The sequence below is a fragment of the Dermochelys coriacea genome, chromosome 2 (genome assembly GCF_009764565.3).
Source record: "Dermochelys coriacea isolate rDerCor1 chromosome 2, rDerCor1.pri.v4, whole genome shotgun sequence".
Classification (NCBI taxonomy): Eukaryota; Metazoa; Chordata; order Testudines; family Dermochelyidae; genus Dermochelys; species Dermochelys coriacea.
In genome coordinates, this window is record NC_050069.1 from 179,312,755 (window position 1) to 179,336,254 (window position 23,500).

The 23,500-nt window shown below is 40.4% G+C and overlaps 1 protein-coding gene and 1 long non-coding RNA gene across 13 annotated transcripts in view; one reads left to right on the forward strand and one right to left on the reverse strand.

Moving 5' to 3' along the window:
* The window catches only part of AMPH (amphiphysin), a 177,340-nt gene extending 159,415 nt beyond the window's left edge, over positions 1–17,925 (forward strand). For 5 of the 9 annotated variants that reach the window (XM_038388777.2, XM_043508716.1, XM_043508718.1 and 2 more), the window contains 5 exons: positions 4,442–4,501; positions 8,308–8,445; positions 10,490–10,756; positions 12,447–12,548; positions 16,807–17,925. In XM_038388777.2, coding sequence (XP_038244705.1) covers positions 4,442–4,501; positions 8,308–8,445; positions 10,490–10,756; positions 12,447–12,548; positions 16,807–16,914 — 675 coding nt within the window. In that variant the 3' untranslated portion in view covers positions 16,915–17,925. The remainder of the gene's footprint in view (positions 1–4,441; positions 4,502–8,307; positions 8,446–10,489; positions 10,757–12,446; positions 12,549–16,806) is intronic. The other 4 variants (XM_038388778.2, XM_043508717.1, XM_043508719.1 and 1 more) reach the window with 1 other exon arrangement.
* Positions 10,756–23,500, reverse strand: part of LOC122458892 — a 70,243-nt gene continuing 57,498 nt past the window's right edge. For 2 of the 4 annotated variants that reach the window (XR_006279200.1, XR_006279203.1), the window contains 2 exons: positions 18,159–18,613; positions 10,756–16,604 (listed from right to left, as the gene is read on the reverse strand). This is a non-coding gene — a long non-coding RNA (uncharacterized LOC122458892). Of the gene's footprint in view, positions 16,605–18,158; positions 18,614–20,295; positions 22,668–23,500 lie in introns of those variants that run through there. The other 2 variants (XR_006279201.1, XR_006279199.1) reach the window with 2 other exon arrangements.

Consider the following 23,500-nt stretch of genomic DNA (forward strand, 5'->3'; position numbering starts at 1 on the left):
AAAGCACTTTGGGAAGAGGGCTAAAGCCAGGTTATTGGATGACATAAACAACTGAAGGTACCAAACAGGGGAAGTCAGCAATTATTGTTCCTCTTTAAGACTGGCAGGGATCTCTCTTATACAGACTACTAGCTTCCTGGAGCTTTCACCAGTCTCTTCTAAAAGATAATGGAAAGAATGGTACAATCAAGGATCCTATGGTGGCTTCTAAAAGAAGGGAAGCTAGAACATACCAATATGGCATACAGGCCTTTCACTCAACTTTTGACCCGATGCTGGCATTCTGTCAGCCTGTTTGTTGATGGATTCCAACTAAAGCCACCAGTCATCAATAAGAGTCTCCTTTTTTTTTTTAATCTCAGTGCAGCATTTGATAGTCTGGCATGATAAGCTCTAGTGAAATTTAGAAAGATGGGAATTTGTGGCAAAATGTGCCTCTGGATAAGAGAGGTGCTACAGTACAGGAAAACAAAAGTAAGACTAAATGGTACTTTTTGTGACAACAAGACCAGTCATTGTGGGAATTCCTCACGCCTCAGTTTTAAGTCCTTTTTTCCTGCTGAGCTCCTCTGAACTGCCAGGCTGCTTTAAATCATATGCTTACATGTATGAAATAGCTGTGTTGGAGAATGAATTGAATGACAACTTGGAAATTGTAATTAGGCAGGCAGAGGAACATAAATTCCAGCTGAGTCCAGCCAAAAAAAAGTCCACTTTCCATACTATTGGATGGAGAAGATTTTGCTGTTGGGGAGGAACCTGGTATATTTTGGAATGACATTGACCACAAACTAAGGTTTGGACCACAAATATGGCAGTCAAAGCAAAGAGACTGAAACATCTGTGATGTACCAATTGAGGTTCTTGTATTAGGTCTCTGAAAACAACAATCTCCCAATACTTGAATATGCCTCATCTCTCTAGTCACTCATTTGCTCCCAGTAGGCTTGCCAAGACTGATATTGTGCAGTCATCTGCAGTTCACCTGATAACTGAATCTGTAAGATCTACTCCAACAACAATTTGTGAGTCTGATGTTCAACCTCTTGAGAATCATAGTAAAGAACAGTTAATTTGGTATGGAAATCATCTTAATTCTCTACCTGAATGTCATTGTTGAACTGAAAAACCAAATCAAGGCTGAAAGGATTGTCTTGTTTCAAAAGAGGCATAACGGCTACTAAAGAAACAGCAGCATTTCATGATGATAGGACGGTAGGGTGCATGAAGAAGCTTGTATGCTCCGTTAATTCCTCCATGTGAACTTATTTACTTTAGTAAATATCTTTCTTTTGAAACCTTGCTCGATGGAACACCTGGACTTGGCTTCACTATGGAAAATGGCAGAAAAGACAATCCAGCAGTGTCAGTCACAAGGCAAACAGATTTATGCATACACCAATGGTATGTCAGACAGATACTTCAAGAATGGTGTTTGTGTGTCTACATCCGGTAGCCTAAATGGAGAGAATACAAGGAAGAGCATTAGGTCAGGATACATCAATTTGAATTGTATGGCTGAAATGAAAGCTATCCTCAGTGCCCTCAAAAAGAGGGGGAAAAAAAGCAGAAATAGAGGTGGATATTCTCATGATTGTTGATTTGCAAGAAGCAATCCTCAATTCCTTTTTAAGAAATCAAAATGCTGTCAACAATGCAGTTCATAATGAGGATCAGAGAGCAAGGCAATAAATTGGTTTTTCAGTGGATTCCATCACATGATGGTGTATATAGAAGTGAGGTAGCCAAACTTAGAAGATCAGAAACTCAGGAATGACAATGATCAAGGAAACTATTAGCTGAAATAAATGGTCAAAAGATAAAATATCCGTAGATTAATATTAAAGCATCTTGGAAAATATGGGTGAGAGAATGTATATCATTTGCTATCATGGGACTGGGGACAAAACACTCCACAGGAATGAAAATCAACAGAGTTTTGGAACAAAGATATATATTCTACAAGTTGAACATAACATTGCAAGTAAAAGGATGTTCATTGGATCAAGCCCTTCCACAGACCCTGTACAATTCACCAAATTCATTCTTGAACTTCGGGGCCTGATATGATTGTTGGACTAGAAAACAGCAGCAACAACGTTAGGACAGATCCTCTTCTGGTGTAAATTGGAATAGCTCTGTGGTGCTAAGATTTACATCCTCTGAGGATCTGGTCCGTTATTTTTAAATGTTTTCTTGCTAAGGTGCTGTGCCTAGCAAATGGGCTTTTATGGGTTCCCACCAACACATCATCCTCTCTTAAACACCTCCTTCCTCCCACTAAGCCATAAACTTTCAGCTGAATAGTAAGTCGTGAAATAAGGCAAGCTCTGTGAACATTTAGTTATGAAAATACTAGAGTATTCTACACTAATGCAATAATTATTGTGTACTGTGTCATTTGGGATTATTACTATATAATAGTGCTGTATGTGTTTTTGTTTTGTTAAAAAAAAAAAAAGGGGGGGGCGGGCTCAGGTCTGACATCTATTTCTAGATGAGTGTACAGTGGGTTGGCACTGGGTTAGCGCCTCTGAAGGTAAGTTGACCTAGAAATGTATGTTATGGCATAAATTTAGAAGTTTCCCAGTAAGCATACACAAAGCCAGGGTACTAGTCAGCAAAAGTTCCAGTTTGAGAGAGACCATTTTTATATGATCAATATTTAAAAAAAAAAATTGTGTAAATCGACTCAGCAGAAAATTGCATTTGGTGAGTGTGTGTGTGTGTTTACACATCTTAAAAGAAATATCATTTTTATGATCAATCTTTGTTCATATATTCATGCATCTAAGTTCTCAGTCAAGCTTGTGGTGTAAATAGGTAAAATTTAAGAAGTCAGCTTTGGTAGCTTCAAAGGAGAATTAATAATAAAAAAAGGTTATATAACACTAATTTTAACAGGATAAAGCTGTGAGGTTTCCATGGTAACACTGCTGATAGCAATTGACTTTGCCCTGGCATCTGGACATGTTTAGGGCTTATGATGTGACTGCAGGCAATACTAGAAGATTAGATTAAAAAACATGATTGATATGAAGTTCAGAAATAACTCTGCATCCTTTTGATAGGAAAAAAAATACAACCATTTCCAATGAAGTTTGTGCAATTCTGGAGTGACGGTTACAGGCTTGTGAAGGTTGCTAATTGAGACTGTCCACATTATTATGTGGAAACTATTTTTAGCTGTGGCTGTAGCCAAACATAACTGTAACATGCTTTGTGTTCATACACAATACTGTTGCAGACTGGCTTACCCCCCACATTCAGAAAGCATGCTAAAATTTTGCTAAGAGGGTAGATTCTATAGCCTTTCTTTAAATAATCCCTGTCCACAGCTACATCTACCTTGGTGTTAAAACTGTGCTTGCTACAATAGAACCGGAAAACAGCTAGGAAATGGTTGTCCAGAAAAGTTCTGGAAGAAAGGTACTTGTCTGGTTTTCCAGCAGGTCTTGCAGTTAGTCCAGTTTTACTTCTCCTGTCTAGAGGGCCTTAGTGTTAAGTCCCATCTACACTGAAGAAAATACCAGGTATGGGGAGCCAGTTACATCATAGGTTTTAATTGAATTAAAGAACTACTAACACATCTGAGTACCTTTATGCAAAGATCTGAGGCCCCTATTCAGCAAAGCACTTGATCACATTCTTAACTTTAGGCATGTGTTTGAGGCCCATTGAATCGGGCCTTAAAGTAGGTTGTGGGTATGTCTACACTAGAAACAATACAGCACCATGGCTACAGATGCGTCGCTGTGGTGTGGACAATTACTACAGCAATGAAAGAGGCTCTTCTGAGAGGCTTAATTATGTTTGAGGGCGTGAAATTTTTCACCGCCCTAAACAATGTAGTTAAGCCAACCTAACTGTAGTGTAGACCAGTCTTTGGTTAATTGGGAAAAACAATACATTCTGTGCCACAACATCCGTCTGCACAGTTCACTTAAATGAATCACTGTCAACATCAAAAAGTCTTTCATTTTTGAGAAATTCCAAGAGGAAAATATGTGTTAAATGTTGTTGGGATACACGGGGGGGACAGGACAGTTGTAGCCAGCTGTAGGAAAAGCTCAACAGTACTCTGGGGAAGATACTTATCAAACTTTTCAAAGCTAACATTACCGTGAGAATAACTATAAATAATTAATAATGGAGCTCTTCAAATTCCTAGCGTGATGATGATGATGAAGAGGGAGGAAAGGATTAATTTTCTTAGTTCTTAGACCATGCTGCCTTGTTGCTCTGATGCTGTGTTGTAATAAAAGTGGCTTGTTTTGCCAGACAGTATCTGAATTAGCTTCCATATATTATGCCATTAAACTTCAGCTATTCAGTTTGTTGCGTCCAGTACATGCCCTGCTTCCATTACATTTTATTAATGCGTACTTCTTCTGTTGCTAAAAATTCTAAATTAATGTGCTGACCATATTTCCTTTTTAAGCAGGAGACTGTCACAACAGGTGAAAAGGAGACAACTGGGATTGCTGAGGGGAAGAGTGAGGTAAATATGAACAGTCGTAGGAGGGTATATGTTCTTTAATATATCAAGAAAAGTGTCAAAGTTGTTTGCGTTGGTTTTTTGTTTCCGTGTTATGAATATGTTGACCAATAGAATATGTGCTAGCTAGAACATCTCTCGATTCAATGGAGAACAATTTTAGAACCTATGTGTTGCAGTAGTATACTATCATAAATATTTTAGGACAGGGAAGAATGTGGTTGTGGTAGAAGGTGATATAATGTTGTTTCTATTGATATTCAGAATGAACAGAAAATATATCGCCAGGGAGTCTGAAGGGCTTTAACACTTCCTGTGGATTTGTTTGTCTGGGCTCCTAACAGTGTCTTTAAAAAAAAAAAAAAAACAAGAAAAACAACAAACAAACAAAACCAGCTTTCATTCATCATTCCATTTTTCTAGCATGCTAAGCCCTAAACTGAAACAGAACTTGGAATATAATTATCTTACAACTTTATTTTCTAAAGAACAAATTGGGTATGTCATTAGATACGATTAAAATCAAATTAAAAACAACTAAAAAGTTCAATGAAATATTGAATTTCTCTTTAAGACCAGCTACCCTCTGATCGACTGTTTTAGGTTATGTTCTCATATGGGTGAGAGAACGTATACTACTTATTCTGGATCCTTGGTTACTAAAGTGCAACCTTCACAATGCATTTTAAATTATGGTGAAAGTAACATGAGGATTTCAGCACTAGAGACTGGAAATTAAATTCAGAAATAGGAAAAAGGATTGAAAAATAAGGAAACCATAATCTCTGGTAACTCCTAAATTTGGGTCCAATCCTGCAAGGTACTAACTACCTCTCTTTATAAGTTTCCAAACTCTGGTATGTAAGTAATTGCTAAAATATCATAGACCGATTCACGACTCATTCTGGTTTTGGATGATTGTAACTCCAATGGGCCAAATTCTGCTCTCAGTTATGCTGGTGTAAATTTGGAGTAAATCTACTACCGTCAGTAAAGTTACTCCAAATTTACACCAGGGTAATTGAGGATAGAATTGGGTTCATTGACTTCACTAGAGTTGCTACTGCTTTACATTGGCGTGAACGGAGAATCAGGCCCTGCAGTGTAATGCTGATTTTTTTTCCATTTAAACAGAAAATTATAGGCCCGATTCACCACTGCGTTATTCCAATTTTACACCAGCATAGCTGCATTGAAATCAATGGAGTTACACAGGCATAACACTGGAGTAATATAGTAATATCAATCAAGCCTTACTTCTCTAAATCTGAGGGTTGAAATAGTACCAAATACACCACCATCTTTCTTCTAGAGCAATTGGCTTGTCACTCTTGATATGTCTGTTCCAGCAGCTTGTACTCAAGAAACCTTTTACTGTCCATAAAGTGAAAGCTGACTAATGTCTTCAGAATGTAACTGTTCATCGAGCTCTCTAGTATAGTGTATATGTAAACTCAACCTCTCTTGCATGGCACATTCACCCGTCACAAACATGCATCAGTTTTTAAAAATCTCATATTTAAAATGGCAATATTTGTTCAATGCATAACAGCTGCCAAACTCTATCCATCGAGTCTTGTATCCTGCCTTCAGCAGAAGGTGGTATGTGATGCTTGAGAGAGAGAGAGACTCACACTCTCTCAGCATTATTTGTTTAGCCAGTTGTGCAGTTCTGTATATGGGAAATCCATCCAGACCTCTGCAGGCAATGGATTTATTCCCTAAAGCATGAGCTTCAGATCCCCATAGCATAATAGTAGCTTGCTTAGCTACAATTATAATTAATGATCATAAACAGTATCCAGTCCCTTTTTAAATCCAGCCATTGGGACCAATCTTAAGTTAGTGAAAACTGGTATGCACTATTCAGGTCAAACATTGTGGACTAGATCCTATTAACTCATAGACTTCCCCTAGCAGTAAATACCTTGGGCTGTGTTTCTCTGCTTACTTACACCTCTTTTCTATCAGGAGGGTTTGTTTACAATATGAAATCAGGTAGCATATGTAAATTCACCACTTCTATCTAGGGTGAAGTCATGGTCCCGGTGAAGTAAATGGGAATTTTGCCATTGATTTAAATGGATTAGGATTTCATCCTAAATAGCTATGGGGCTAATTCAAGATTTTGAAATATGATAGAGAGAAATGGCTTCATTTTTGCCACTTACCCTTGTAATATCAGCAAAACCCCATATTTATGATTTTCTTTTTTTCTTGTTATAGTCTGTCACAAGAATGAATTATCATACCATTTTGATGCATGCTGTACAGACGGTGACTTATGACAAAGGGCTGTCCAAGTCTGACTGTTTCAGTGTACCATATTTTAGGACTGATATTTGTAAAATTAGAATATGCTTCTTTCATGGACAATGGACTGCATAAATCCAATAAACAGAAACGAAGTGGTAATTCTGATCACATCAGATAACAGGATCAATTTCTGTAGCATTTTGTTAGAAGCATAAAATCAATCTAATATGCACTGCTTCCCCCATCTCTCCTCCACTAGCTTCTTTCTGGGTTTTTACAACTACTGTTTATTTAAATCTCTTATTGAAGCAAGACTGCTGAAATCGGTTGTACAATGAAGTCCTGACCTGAAGACTTTATTCACAAGTCCCGTGACATTTGCTGGTATAATTTGGTCTGGCTACCCATTAAAGCAGTGTATACTTGATTCTGTGTCAAATGCAATTAAAATGAAATTCTCTATAAATTCACACAATGTATTTTAGCTTTTCTTTTCCTCTGTTTTAAAAAAAAAATTGGAAAGATTTGTTTACCAGTCTCATTAAGAGTTAATGATGGCAGGGACCAATGCAATGTCCAGCAACTCAGATTGGATGTGATCAACCTTATCTATGAAGCAGATATCTGATTTGAGGCAACAAGCGTTATCAGACTCTTAGCCACCAAAGCCAATTCTGTTAAATGCAACTTGTTAGATGCAGTGGTGAGGGGAAAGTGAATCATTTTTACCCCCAATTTCACTATTGCATGATGATCAGAAATACCATAACGAAGCTGCTGGATTTAGAGTGTGAGTTTTCCATTTGCCCAGCCCCCAAAGTAGATGACTCTAGCTGGGGAGGGGATGTGGCCAGGGCAGCCATTCATTATATTCCATGGACAGCCTCCACTGCTGGTTTCCTATAGAGCCGCAGCCCTGTTGCAAGTGGCCCTTCTCCAGCAGAACCCATTTGTAAAGCGCAGTGCAGACTCATTCTGCCCTCTCCTCAAGGCAAATCCTCCAGCAATGTGGCTTTAAGGCAAATGAACCCTCAAACTCTGCTCTAAAACTTTTTTTTTAATTGTAGTGTGTGTTCTATATAATTGTAGTGTGTGTTCAGTAAGGAGCCATCCCAATGTGCAGCAGTATGCCTTTAATCCATTTTTTATGCCTTTAATCTTTTAGTTAATGCCTTAGGAAACTCTCCCTGAAGAAGTAACTTTTGTTACTAAATATACTAAGGAAGCATCATAACAGGTTTTTTCCCATCTTTTATCATAAGGTGCAGAATAGCATCTAATAGCATGATTCTCTTTGTATTTATTTTGTTGTCAATACAGAGACACTCCATTGAAATCATTGGCATTACCCTGGTATAAAACCAGCATGGGATCACAATAAAGCCCACTGCATTGTCTAATGGATCTAAATAGGTAAACTGGCATCAGTTCGCTTATCTACCTGCCTACCTAAAGACTGGAGCTCTTTAAAGTGGCCTGGGTGCAGTTGGTGAATAGCTGTTGTCCAGAATGATGGATGTAGCTGAACGGTTTCCATCTTCTGTTGGCTGTAGATGGTAGCTATAACTGAAGATGCTGGTGCAGTTGAAAATGCTGTTGTAACTGAAGCCAGTGAAGGTACTGCTGCAGCTGAAACGTCTGATGAAGTTGACAAACCTAAAATAGAAGAGAAGGAAGCAGAGGTAGCTCAGGTAAGATGCTTTCTGAAGCACTACACAAGAAAATATTGGACTGTTCATGTCTCCTGGCCTGAGTCACCACAACACTCCTTCTCAGGAGAGCGGTGACTTATCTGTCCATATTGGCCCCCATTCTGTTTTAAGTGGCACTGGTATGAAGTAGCACCACTGACTTCAGTGGAGCAATGCCAATTTATATTGGCTGGGAATCTGGCCCAGTATACCAAAAATCATTTCTGATGAGTTTACAATTGATTGATACACTCTCAGATGTGTTCTGGGGTTTATAACAGGCTCAATTAATCCTAAAGATAAGCAGAAGCTTTTTCATTCCATTAGCTATAAATCTGGAGAGCAGTGGCTTGTTAAACAGAGCTTTGATTCTCTTCAAATGTGTTTTTTATCTAACTGCTCTTTTCTCCCCCCCCAAATGATAAATAAGATCAAGTGCACTGGTGTTCAGAGATGCTGAGCACATGTAATTCCCCTTGAAGTCAATAGGAGTGGTGAGTGCTCAATGGGGGGAGATTTCCAGAGGCACGAAGGGTAGCAAAGGCCTAACTCCCACTGATTCCCATTGGGAGTTTGGTACCTTTGTGCCTCTGAAAATCCCCCTCCAGCACCACTGAAAGTCAGGCCTTGAATCTCATGTAACTCTAGAAGAAATAAATTGCAAGGATATTCTAGTGTGTGGTCAGGCTAGCTTTCAGCTTTCTAGCAGCTGGAGACCAAAGAAAAGACCCCAAGTTGTACTCTGGCACTCTAGGGATCAAGGACTTCCATGTCATGATTACCTTAGACTCTTCACATCCGTTTTTTCAATCACCCTCCTGTTGTCTCAAGGTCTTCAGGTTGTGGATTGCTTTTTGTTATGTACTTACGCAATGCCTCACACAATGAAGCTGGGGCCCCTAGGTGCTACCACAGTACAAATAATAATAATAATCAGAACAGTCCCTGACTCATCAATAAAAATTCTCTATGAAGGGTTTGGGGGTATTTTTAACCCAGACTATATAACATAAGCAATTGATAGACATGGTCATCCTCCGTTCTACCTGCTTCCTCATGGGGGGATGGGAGAAGTACAGATTGAGATTTGGGAAATGGGGAACTCATTTATACAACCTCTCCCACACCCACACGTTAATGAACAATGCTACAGAATCTGGGGAGAAGTATTTCCCTTGAGCACCAGGCTGAATTGGATATGTTGGCCAGGTGAATAGCTAGCCAATGTGGCCTTTAAAGGGTTGCATGCCCCAGACAGCTGCCTAAAATCCTGTCTGAATAGGGCTCTTATGGTTGTAATGAGCTTCACATGGTCTCGTCTCTTGTTTATGCTGCTGTAAATCAGGAGAAACTTTAATTGGTGTTTAAACTATTGCAAGTGAATGTAGCATGCCTGATTTTGATCTCCCACAAGGTTTACACTAGTGTTACTCCACTGACATAGGAGGAGTTGCTTCTGATTTAGGGCAGTGTTATGGCCTGATCCATAGCACTTTGAAGTTAGTGGAAGTACTCCCATTAATTTCACTGGAAGTTGGACAGGAGCCTAAGTGAAAACAGAATAGGGTGTAGAATGTTTTATCATCTGCTATGATGACAGTTATAATCCATGGGGAGTAAGATAGAGAATTGACATGGGGAGGAATAGAGACCGGCTATCACAAACTGGGAGGATCTTATCCCCTAGATGCACTAGCATAGCTCTGGTCAATGAGAAGATCAGCTGTGGACGAGAGGAAAATGCATCCGTATTTTCTCTCATAAACAGAAAAGCAAATAAAGTAAGTTTTGTTTTTTTTTTGTTTTGTTCCATACTTTTTAGAAGTAAAAACAATGAGGAATCCTTGTGGCATCTTAGAGACTAACAAATTTATTTGGGCATAAGCTTTCGTGGGCTATAAACCACTTCATCAGCCTTATGGAGTGAAATATACAGTACACAGCACATGAAAAGATGGGAGTTGCCTTACCAAGTAGGGGGGTCAGTGCTAACGAGGCCAATTAATCACTCTCAAAAAATTTCTGTTTTTTTTTTTTCCCCCAGGAGAAAGTCAGCAGCATCCCATCACTAGTAATAGAGCCAGCATCAAACAATGAAGGGGAGGAAGAGGAACATGAAATCATAGTGAATGAATCCGAAGCTGTTGTGGAAGACGTTAGCACTCAGGGCATTGAAAGTGATGCCAGTGAAACTTCCCAGGTTGTAAGTGAGCAGAAAATCATTGAGGAAACCCAAACTACGTCCTCTGAAGAACTGCCTGTGTCAGCGGATGATGCAGCCCATGGAATGCCACCTGGCTTTCTCTTTAAGGTTTACTCGAGTATTTAGTCACTCTTATTTTAAACATTCCTTTAAACCTAGCATCAAGTGTAAGTAAGTATATCCAAGGGCACAGGTTATTTAGGCTGATGGCTGTGTGGTTAAATAGCAAAAATGTCAAGCTATTTTTCCTTGAATTGTTTTTTCTACATAAAGGGGGAAATAAAACTTGTACTGTTCTTTATGTGGAAATATGATCCATGTAGAAGTATGGTGTTCAGTCAAATGTGCAAGTACACTAATCTAATCAGAGCAGTGAATATATTTTAATATGTTGGGAGAATTTCTATGGCCTGCATTATGCAGCAGATTAGACTAGATGATCAAAATGTTCCTTTCTGGCCTGAAAATCTACCAGTGCAGGCATGGTCCCATTGAAATCAATGAAACTTTTGCAATTGACTTCAATGCAACCAAGATTCCATGTATTATTAGAGTATCTTTTAAAGTGATCAAGTTGAAAAGCATTGTATTTCAGTGAACAGGTCTGAGAAATTCTGCCCTAAGTGTTTGTTGGCTCCTAAGAACCTTTGTGTTTCTTGGTTCCCAGGTACCTGATATTTCTTATTTCAGAATGATTGACTAGTAGGTAAGCTGAGCAAAGATGAAAGAAGTTCATGTGCTCTGTATTATAATTTGGATAGTTCAGTCTAACTAGTCCTATAACAAGCCATGGCTATGCCCAGTTATTTTGGATTGTTTTTTTTTCTATTCTCATACACAAATGTTCTTTGCAAACTTTAAAAGTAACAGGTCAGAGTGAGACATGTCATGTGACTCTGACTTAAGACGCACTGACAGTGTTCCTCTATTTTTCACCAAACTCTTGTGAGTTAAGGGAGAATGCACAGCTACCATTCCTGGCTTTGCTGCAGTGATGCCATGGGATTAGTTGCCATCAAGGAAACTAGAACAGGGTATCCATTTATGGAGGTGGAATTATTTAGTTAAATGGACAGTTTAGCTCTGCAAACAGATTATCTTGTCAATAATTACTAGTTGAAGTGAGAAATATCATAGCCCTAATTTACCAGCAAACAAGAGTGCTTCCCAGTCCACACAGCAAGATTCCCACTACCCACACCTTTAACTTACCACTGGAATTGTACCATTTTCCTCACTATTATTTACAGGAAGGATTGCTTCAGGAAGATAATTCCTTCAGGAATAAGATCAGAACCACAGATATCATTAGGGCATTGGCATCACTCTAACTACATAATCAGTTTGCCTAAGATAGGTTGGCCAAATCCTTTCACCCTTCCTCAGGAAAGCTTCCAGTGATGCCACTCTTTGAATAAGGATAGCAGGATTTGTCCAAGCAGCAGTACTTATGGGATGTTGCAGCATCATCTATCCTCCAGATCCCTGTGAGTTGAGGGAACCCACCTGTCATTGAAGGAATGAGTGAACAATTAAATTCATATTTAATATGTGAATTTCTTCACAGAAGAGAATAGAAAAACATGGAATTAACAAACATATCAAACAAAAAATGGAGTGTATATGCAATTATATCAGTTGAAAGACAGGCAATGCCATAGCAGTGTGTTTGAGAGTTTGAAAGCACAGTACAGCTGCACATTGTTAAATGTGAGTTGCGAAAGAGATAATTTGTTTCTACTTAATTTTTCTTACTACTTTCCCTAGATGACATCCTCATGTTTTGTATTTTCTTCAGGTTGAAGCTCTACATGATTTTGAGGCAGCTAATGCTGATGAGCTTAATTTAAAACGAGGAGATACTGTACTAGTAATCCCTTCTGAGGCCACGGATGACCAGGTAAACAACCGAGGAACCATTTCTTTTGCTATTTTTCTTTTCCTGGAGATATTTTGAACTGTCTACAGTTGATAAGAAATGCAGTCATTTAAAATGGCACTGTTAGAACATATTAAGACTAAAACTGTCTTCATGCTTCATTTCATCTAAGAGTGTAAGGCAATGTTGATTATAACCTGGAAATGCAGTAGATGTATTAATAGTATGATTTAACCTTCAACATTCTTCTAGATTTCATTTGGCTGCTTTAAATTATGGTTTTACTTCTCTCACACATACTCACTTACACACAGTAGATGCATACAAATAGTGCATTAAGTCACTGTAAATCTTGTTTTAACATTGCAGCAAAATCGGTAGTCTAGTGTCTGGAGCCTATACGTATAGATTGGAACAGATCAAATCAATACAAATTAGGCCATAGAGTATTTTGCTTACAAATTGTGTAACCCTACAACCAAATTATGAGTAGTAGCTCTGTAGCTTTAACTCTGCCCTCTGGAAGTCTAAATCTCCTAAAGTATTGGTTCTGGAAATATCAACTTCTACTAATCCTGCAGTTCCCTACCCAGGAAAAGACCTGGCAGCTTCAGCCAAACCTCCAGGGTATTAGCTGTGGAGGACCAGGCCCCCAAAAGTTTTCAGGTTGTTGATAAGATTGGCAACAGAGCTTTAATTTTGTTGGAACACAGAAGATGTTTTAATTTCATTTAAATGTTAAACATTTGCAATAGTAAAATAAAATGATTTTTAAATAGAAGATACAATTTTATACACTAAATAAGATGCCTACTGAAGTCAATGGAAAGACTCCCAAAGGATAAGACCAAAAGAGATCATAGCTCCAGATCACAATTTGATTTGAACAAAAAGCATTCTTCAGCTTTGCTTAAAACATGGATCTACCTCCCCCCTTCTTCCATAGACAGTGGAGAAATGATTTTACCTTTTCAAAGGGTTCAAGGAAGGTACTGCACCTATTTTACCAAGATTATTGTTGGTTAGTTCCCCATTGGTAGGGGAAGATATGAAGAACATGCCTCTACTTCTGTCATTTTGAGGCCTGAACCTGCAAGTACATAGTGCTGGGAATATTCCTTACCGCCCTAAATAATCCTATTGTCTTCTATGGGACTAGTCAGAATGCTAAGCACTGTTCCTGACGGCATGTGTTTGCAACATTGAGTCCTTGTAATATTCCTTTTAAGCAGTGCTAACGTTATCAACTGATCTCTTGCTTTAATATACGAGCAGGATATCTTATCTATTTTACATTTTTAGTACACTGTACTGGATACTTTTTCAGCATGACCCTACGCTCTTCTTATAAAGCTAGATTCTGCTATCCTGATTCAAGTTGAGTAGTACCTTATTCCATGTGTAGTCCCATTTATTTCAATGGCATTATTCACAGAGTAAGGTGCTAAATGTGAGGATGACAGAATCAGTCTCAAAGTTACTTAGGCCCTTAGCTTCCATTGAAGTCAATGGAAGTTAGGCACTCAAATACTTCTGAGGCTCTGGGCAATATTCCTTAGCTCTTTTTTCTTGGAGTATTAAATGTAAGCTTAGTCTTTTCTGGGTTAATCTAGAAAGGTATATTATTCTCTTGTTGTTTGCATGTAAATCCTATTAGCATTAATTGGAGTAAATTGTGTGTATTGATGGAAAAAATAGACCTTTATATATTCATGTTTCTGAATTCAGTTATCTATTATTATTCAGTGCACATTTGCCCTTCATGTTTATTATCATCATTAAACTTAATATTATATCACAACGTACCATAGTGAAGGACAAAAAAGATTGAGTTTTTTCTTTCTTCTCGGCTGTTCATTTTTCTTCCTTCAAAAGTGGCCTGTCTAAAGCCATATTTCTTGTATATTTGGTAGTACCGATTCATAGTTTCAGATCATACCAAACAAGAACACTTTGTGCTTGTTTGATCCTGGTGACTACACGTTTTCTAATGTATTTGAGTTGAATTGATTAAGATTAGTTTTAGTCAGCACCTGTCCCTAGCAGAATCTGCCTCCTCCTATGATCAGGAAGCTGTCATTTACTACTGCCCCTTCTGTCTCAATCCTGCCATATGCTTGAAAGAGATTTTCTCAGTTAAATTTACCTTGGTTTATTTCAGTCTAAAATGTTGTCGTCCTTACCTGCTTCAGTGGTACTCAATCCTGATTAATTAGAAAGACATTTCACCACTGACTAGAAGCTTCAGAAAGCCATTAAATCACAATTTGATGTAATTTTGTATTGTGTTGAAGTTCTATCAAAAGCATTCAACCTCTACATGTACATGATAAAATAATCACAATGCAATGGCAGGAGTTTCCACCATGTCTCATTATTTTGTGACTGTCTGGATCATATTTCTTAAGAACATCCTCTAATTTGGGACCTACACTATTATGGATTCAATTAAGTGTGCCCCCCGTTCTGCAAGTGTAATCACTTGTGGGCAAAAATGATTAAATTTGCCAGGATACAGACATTTGCATATGCAGATCAGGCACCTCAATCCCTTTGTGGATCTAGCTCTAAATCTTAAAGTTCAGATGTTAGAGCGATATGGTGGACTTGCTCAAGACTGTCAGAGTGTGTATCTAGCGGATTGGGGCCCCTACAAAACACAGTAGGAGGATATTGTCCTCTTATAGCTCATAGCCCAGTGGTTATAGTAGCCCTATATAATATGGGAAGAGTCATGTTCAGATCTCACCTGTCCCTATCTGAGGAGGAGCAGGGACTTGAACCCACATCTCCCACCTAAAGCCAATGGCTGAGGTACTTAGTCACTCTCTGACCCAATGAATATTTATTTATACAAAGTGAAACAGTAGAGACAGAGAACCCTGCCCCAGAATATCCCATAGCCCAGTGGTGAAGGCACTCTCCCGGGAGGTGGGAGACCTGGGTTCAAGTTCCTACTCCAAATCAGGCACAGTGGGGATTTGACCCTAGGTCTCCCACATCCTGGGTGAGGTTGCTAACCACTGGGCTATGGATATAAGAGACCACCTCTGCTCTCTTTTTTTTATTTTGTGAAAGCATGCACAGCTACGCAGCTGTAGTGATTCTAGTGTAGACTAGCCCGTAGTCTCTTGTTGGTGGTAGGGCTTAGGCCACACACCGCTCTTTGGCGTTTCCTACTGGCTGGCTTAGACAAATCAGCATGCTGGTGTTTGTAAATCCCATTCCTAGGTGTCAGGCTCTCCTCATTCATTATATAGGAAGCCTGGGTGCTTTACTAGGGGCTGTGGATTCCACTAGGCAGAAGGATGCCTAAAGTTAGGCACTGCAATTCTACATCATCTGTGCAGGTCTCGCTGCTATAGTCTAATGTGAAACAACAACAGTGTAATTGCAAAGTTATAGGGTAGTTGAGGACACTGAAAATTCGGCCTAGTATCTCCTCCCCTCCCCATCTATTTTTGTCTCTTTTGTGAAAGCTGGGACAGGTCTCAACGTTTCCCCTCTATTTGCTTAGCAATCGCTGCTGTTCCAAGTTATAGCAGCGGTTCAATGTACTGATTTCATGGGCCTGTTAGTGGTCAATTGAACTGCTTCATGTTAGCTCACCGTGTGGACACTGCAGCTCAGGCGACTAGGCCAAGTCTCCACGGGAGCTGCAACATCCACACTGCTATTTTTAACATGCTAGCTAGAGCACAGCTGAAGTATGATGTCTACCCAGGCTGGAAGGCTCACTCCCAGCTGCAGCGCTGACCTAGCCAAAAAGATTTGGATCTGAGAGCAGAGGATATATTTTGAAAGATACTGAATTTAAATTTATTATAAGCAGAGCAGGTTAGCACCACGGCAAGTTAAGTTTCCCCAACGCCAGCCCCTATAAGACCCTGCTTTTCAGTTACTTAACTGCCAAACTATAATTTAGAGTGAAGTTTTCAGTGCCAGATGTCTGCCTCAGCCTGGATATTTGGAAAAGTTTCAAGTAATGGTTTTGGGATCTTAGAGGTACTTTAACAGGGAAGAACCAGGAACTGTTGCCACCACCAACTTCCACTACAGGAACCACAGTGAACTATCCTGCAAAAAAAGGGAGAATTTAGGGTGATTAGAAAGGGAAAAAACATGTAATTTTCTCTCGCTTATTGGGATTAGAAGGTTCTCCCCACCCCAAACACCCCTAATATTAAACAGTATGAATTTTAAAAGGACCTCAACACATCCTCCAACTTTGCACCTGTAAAATGCTGTCTGCCTATAAATTCTCCCTTTTACCTTGCAGGAGGCTGGATGGCTGACAGGCATTAAAGAATCTGATTGGCTGCAGTACAGAGATGCAGTAACCTATAAGGGACTTTTCCCAGAGAACTTCACAAAGCCCTTGGAGTAGTTCTCGGCTCAGGCATAACAGTATTATAAGAAGCTCAGTTGGTAGGTTTTTAAATCTCTTTGAAACACAGGAACCCACTTTTGTAGTTAAACTGCTAATGGTTTACAGACTGGTGCCAGACAAAGCTTGGTGAACATATCAAATGAGCATGAATGCAAACAGTTAAGCTAGCATCGTCTGAAGCAGTATATGAAAAAATGTATTATTTGTTCACACGTATGTGGCAACAGGTTTGTTTGTGCTTTGTCGGAGCTATGGTGATCCTGTATTTGATCCTTTCCCATGAAATCTAAAATTAGCCTGCTCACTACGAGAACCTTAACTTCTCTGCACTAAGTATATTGTATTGAGTTGCTGCACTACAGAAGATTTTATTAGTAATCCTTTAGTAATGAGGTCAAATTATTAAATTATGTGTCTAAAAAAATGAACTGCTGCAAAGGTTTTCAATGTTATTTTTGAACATGTATACACACATATGCTTGTGTGTATATAAGTGCATACATATGCATTAACACATTACCCTCCATTGTAGTTCTTTGACTCTGTAGTATCATTGATAGATGCATTGCTCTTACAAGGTCCGGCATTACAGGCAATAGCTTTGTTCCAAAACAAAGCTAGCTGCTCCATTGCCAAAACATTATACAATATCTGTGTTTGTAATGTGAAATTTTCATTCTGAGATGAACAATTATAACTATCACGTTCAAAGCTGCTAAAACATTGGAAGGCATGGCTCAGTCTCCTCTATTTCTAGCTGCAATAGTTTGAGATTGTTTGGATGGAGTGGTTATAATGCTAATCTATACTTTAATTGGCTGAATTATGAAAATAAAAAATATCTAAGGAGGACAAAAACAAACAATATATTTTCTCTATATGTATTTATGCAGCACACCTTCACGGATCCTTTTAAAATAAGGTATATAATGTATCCTGTATCAAGAAGTCATCTGTAAACTATTATGTTTTTCAGTGTTGTGTCATTCAAAATAAACCTTTGATCCAAAAGAAGCTGTTTTTGAAAGTGTTTTTTGAAGTTTGGTTAAATTGGAATGAATATAATCCTAACACAGTTACTCTCCCTCCCACCGCCACCCAAAAGATATTCAGCAAACAGATACCCACCCATATGTATGAGTTCTAGCACAAACCATCTCGTACCTGCTCTTCAAACAGAATGAATTTTTCTTAGCGCTCTAGCCCCCAATTAGTTTCTGACCACAAGAGAAGGAGCTTACCTGGGATTTGGTTAATGCACAAATGCAGTTCACATTTTCTACTCTGCATCCTTTGTCCATTTACTGTACTTTGGATCCAAATCTTGGAAAGAAAAATCTTTCATGAACTGCATTGTTTGTGGGGCTGTGTATCTTTAAGAACATATAGGATGTTCCTCGAGTTTCTTTTCTTGACGCCTGGCTCCACATCCATTAATGGACTTGCTAGGACTTTTGATCTTGTAGCTCCCACAGGCCTAGAAGTCCTTGGCTTTGAGTGATCCAGAGTAAAGGATCTCATTTGGGAACCAAAACTGTTGATCAGTTTTGGTCTGATGCAGTAGACTCCAAATTCTGCTTCCACAAGTTTGAGGTGGTCAATGAGACCCAGTGTTGCTGGCGTATGTCACAGATTTGATGTCTTTATGCCCCACATTGCTTTAAATGGTGTTTGACATCTACATTTCATTAGTTTTCTTTAAAACAGTTTAAAAAATAAAAAAAAACCAACCCTGCATTAAAGGGAGCATCCTCACCTCTTTCCTAGAACCACGGTTGTCCTCATCTCCTGACAGCAAGGAGACTGAGAACTCCAGGCCCTGTTGCTTCCGAACAGTAGAGGAGATAAGAGGCAGGAGGACATAGGGATCAGTTGAATGTTTTAATTTAACCAATGCTGACTGTACTTTGTGCACTTGATGCCCTGGGGGTGCTAAGAGCATCTGAGACTGTCCCATGCCATTGCTACTTCAGTGCCATTGGTGCTGGTCTCACTGACATTGGTATCTGGTATGCAGTCTACACAAGAATTTACACAAAGCACATGCATATTAAAACAGGAAAGCTCTGATCCAGAGTAAACAGCCATCATGGATACTTTTGCCCCACATAAATACTATGTGACTATTTTCTTCTTCTTGCAATTTTGCCTCTTTTTAAAAGAAAAATAGCAATTCATATGTCAACAGGATACCAGAAATAAGACCCACTAATAATGACTCAAGTATCTACATATGGATTATGTGCTGCAGGTTACTGCCAAGTGTGGCTGATATGTCATGGGGGAACTCCTCCTGCAGGAGCAGAGCCTTTTCCAGTCTAAACCACTGCAGTACATGGGCTGCTGGCAGCCAGAGTTACAGGTGCAGAGGAAGGTTTCAGGTGCCTGCCTGAAGCGTGCCAGCCTCTGACAAATATAATTTCAGATTAGCCCTGCCAGAGGCAGATGAAGGGGCATCCAACTATCTGTGCACTATTACTGCTTGCAGTCACCCAGGAAGGACTCAGAAGTTCTGGAGTAGAATCTGTCCAATAGCAGGAGTCCATCATCGTTTTCTCTCCCTGACAGGGAAAAAGGTAGGGAGAGGTGGAAGGTAGTAACAGGTGAGCTGCAGTATTTTAAAAGGCCCTTTAGATGCAGACAGGAGTTGCAGTAGAGGGAAGGGAGAAATTAGAATGAGGGGGAATTCTTTTTTATGGGGGGGAGGGGTTCCAGTAGGCAGCTTTGAAGGTTTAAAAGTTACTTACCTTATAGTAACTTGAGTTCTTCTAGCTGTTTTTGTCCCTGTGGGTGCTCTGCTGTGGGATGGTATGTGCCTGTGGGGTCTCAAGTGGAGAGTGCAAAGCAGTGTCCGCAAGCCAGTGCCTGCACAGAGTAGTACTTCTTGTCTCCAAGTAAGGACATAAGAGAGGTGCAAACCCATCGCCACTCACTCCCTTCTCAACTGCAAAGCAGACCCTCCACAGCTGAGAAGGAGAGCAGGAGGAGCACCCATAGAAACAAAACATCTTTAATGAACTCAAGTTACTGTAAGGTAAATAACCTCTTCTCCTCCGTCAGTATATGTTTCTATGGATGCTCCATCATAGGAAACTCCCAAGCAGTAATGCAGTGAGGAGGAGGAGGGTGCTGAGGACACCAAAAGCAGTATCATCCCTGGAAGCAGGTAAGATGGCATAATGCTTGGCAAAAGTATGAAGGGAAGGCCAACTTGCAGCCCTACACATTTCTGTTATGGGGTCATCCTTCAGTAGAGCTGTAGATGTGTACTGAGCTTGAGTGAAGTGTGCGCATGCGTGCGTGCGCTCTCTCTCTCTCTCTGAGGGGGCTGCATCCCACTCGATTCATAGCAAGTTAAGATGGCAACTTGAAACCCACCTTTGAAGTCTGAGTGGAAATGGATTGATCCTTCATCCTCTTAATACAAATAGCCTAGGAGAGACCCAGAAAGTCTTAGAAGAGCCCTCACCTTCTACCTTGATAGGTCTGACAGCTAGCGTATGTAGACTGGTCTCTAAGAGGTATGAGATTTTGGGTAGAACTCTAGCAGGCAAATCTTTTCATTAATGTGGTATCCTAAAGAGAAGTTCAGGAGAAAGAGAGAATGGGGTGCAGTGTTACTTTGTCTTTATAAACAGTGGCATAGAGTGGGTCAAAGGGGAGAGCATAGTGCACTTATGGCTGTCTAGCTGAAGCGATGGCTATGGAGAATGAAGTCTTAAGGGAGAGGTGAAGGAGAGATCAGGTAGCCATCAGTTTGAAGGGACGTTTCCTCAGGGCCTAGAGAACCAAACTGAGGGGCCAGATTCTGTATTGGGGGGAGGGAGGCTGGATAAGCTTTGTAAGCCCTTGAGGAATCTAGCTGAGTAGGGTGGGCAAAGACTGAGAAGCCTTTGATGGGTGAGAGGAAGGCTGTTGTTATGGCCAAAATGTACTCTGAGCCAATTGATAGAACTTTCATCTTTAAACCCAACAGGTAGTCCAGGATTTTGGAAAGCAGAACAGCTGAGGCTTGGGAAGATCGAAGGGAACACCAGGAGGGGAAGCAGCATTTCCACTTTTTAAGGTAAGTTTTCTGAGTACTTGGTTTCCTGTTAAATAGGAGAACTGACTGGACCATATCTGAACAGGTTAGTTCCATGTTCAAGAGCGATCTAGGAACCATGCTCACAAGGTCAAGGATAGATCAGGGTCCCTGGGTTTTGCAACGTGCTCCTTCCTGAGAGGCACTGCCATAGAGAGATGAAGGAGGCTCGAATAGCACACTTGTCTTGACCAAGACGGTGCAAGGAGGATGACAGTCTTTCCTTACACTATTTGAGTAAGGTCTTGTGGAGTAGAGGTAGAGGCAGGAAAGCCTACCATAGGATACGAGTCTCACAGTGTTATGAGGACATTTCCCAATGAGTTGTGGCCATATCCTCCTTTGGAGCAGAAAAGACAGCATTTCACATTGTTGGGAGTGGCAAAGAAGTCTGTTTCTGCTAAGCCCCATGTCTGGAAAATTCTGTGGAAGATAGAACCATTGAGTTTTTATTTGTGACCCTGAAGGAAGTGTCTGCAATTGTATTCTGGAGATCTGGAAGACAGACAGCTGAGATTTCTATCTAATGGGAAATGTGTCAGTTACATAGCCTTAGCAACTTGGCACATGAAGGCTGGGATTTTGCTCTATCCTGTTGGTTTACTCACTCACTCACTCTGATGGATTGGCCCTGTATTATGTGAAGGAAACATTGGCATGCGTAAAAAATTGCTCAGCTCCAGAATATTGATATGGAGCACGACCTCTTGTGCAGACCACTTTTCCTTGGTGGTGAGTCCCGCCCCCCCCCTCCCAGAAGAGGAGCATCTGTTGTGAGAATCTTTGAAGATGGAGGATCCTAGAATGGGTTCTCACACAGACCTTCAGTGGCTCCTTCCACCCCCAGAGAGAGTCCAGAACTTTGAAGTACTATGATGCTGGTGGAGAGACTGTCTGTTTGGGGTTACACATCTGAGGTGAAGTCTCACGTGGGGCATGACAAATGTGGAGGCTGACATGTGGATGAGTTTTAGACAGGTTCTTGCAGTTGTTTGCAGGCCATGTTGCATTGTTGAGATTAGACTGAACAGAGAGTGGAGAATATCATCTCTTTGGGGAGATTGATAGTTAGGCAATCTGATTAAGAGTCTATTCTTTGGACTGGGGTCAGTGTAGACTTCTTTCAAATGATATGAAGTCCAGAGACTGAAACAGGCCTACAGCCCTGGAGGTTGCTCACTGGACCTCTAGAGGTGGTTGACTCTTGAGTAGCCAATTGTTCACGCAGGGAATAATGCTATGCCCTACTGATGGAAAAAGGGCAACCAATGCTAGAGGAGACCCTAGAAGCAGCAGTAAACTGGAAAGGAAAGACTCGGTACTGGATGTTCTGAGTCTAATTTGAAGTGTAAGAAATGTTTGTGGGATTGGTAGATAACTATATGAAAGTAGGCATCCTGGAGATCAAGGGTGGTGAAACAGTTTCCCAGATCTAGGGATGAAATTAGTGTCACGATTGTGAAGTGCTGGGAAAGGACAGACATGTTCAATCATCAATTTCAGAAACCTGGTCTCCATCCTCTGCCCCTCATCGGAAATAGGAAATAGTTGGAGCAGAACTCCCTTCCAACAAATTCTGGGAGAAACTGTCTCCTACTCTTCCAATCTCTCAATCACCCCCAAGAGGGACAGGGCAGGGGTGTGGGAGGGAGGGGAGATCATGTGGAAGGGGATGGAGTATTCCATGTCAATCACCTCCAGCCACTCTAGTTTCATCCCTAGATCTGGGAGACAGGTATCAAAGGCAATGAACCAAATTTCATCTAGCCATCCACCCATCCCACAAATATAATTGGTGTGCAGGGAGGAAGTGGGATAGCAGATTTCCAAAAAGAGGGTTGGATGTAATTGTTCAGCACATGATCCTGAGAGAGAGGTTTCTTGAGGCCCTCAACGAAGAAGTCAAAACTGTTTCTCTAAAAGGGAGATACAACTGATGTCAGAAAAGGGGAGTATCCCCTTCTATAGCACATCTAGATCTCCTACTCTGAAATTTCAAAGGTCTGGGAAGAGGCTGTTGGGGGTTGTACTGTAATGGCCTAGATTGTGGTGATGTTTGAGACCTAAACTGTCTTTGTTTCAAGAATGTAAATTCCCAACAACCGTAAGGTAGCTCTTAAATCCTTCAGAGTGGAGGGGGCAGTCTGCATCAGAGCTAGGGGCCTTCAAAGGGGAAAGCCTTCTAGAGAATCTGCATCTCTCTGAGGAGAGCGGAAGACTGGAGCCTGGATGCTCTCCACACAATCATGGCTGTTTCTGCAGCCTCTAGGACAGCTCAGAGGGAGGTTCTGGATACCATCTGACCCTTTGAAATGAAGGCCTGAAATTGTTCCCTCTGATTGTATAGCAGATGTTCACTAAAATGCGTGAACTTGGAATGCGTGTTGAAGTCAAACTACCAAGCCCTGTTGGCGAAATGTGTCACGCGAAAAAGGAGAGCTACCAAGGAGTAGCTTTTCCTACTCGGGAGGTCTAAACAGTGAGACTCCTTATCACAAG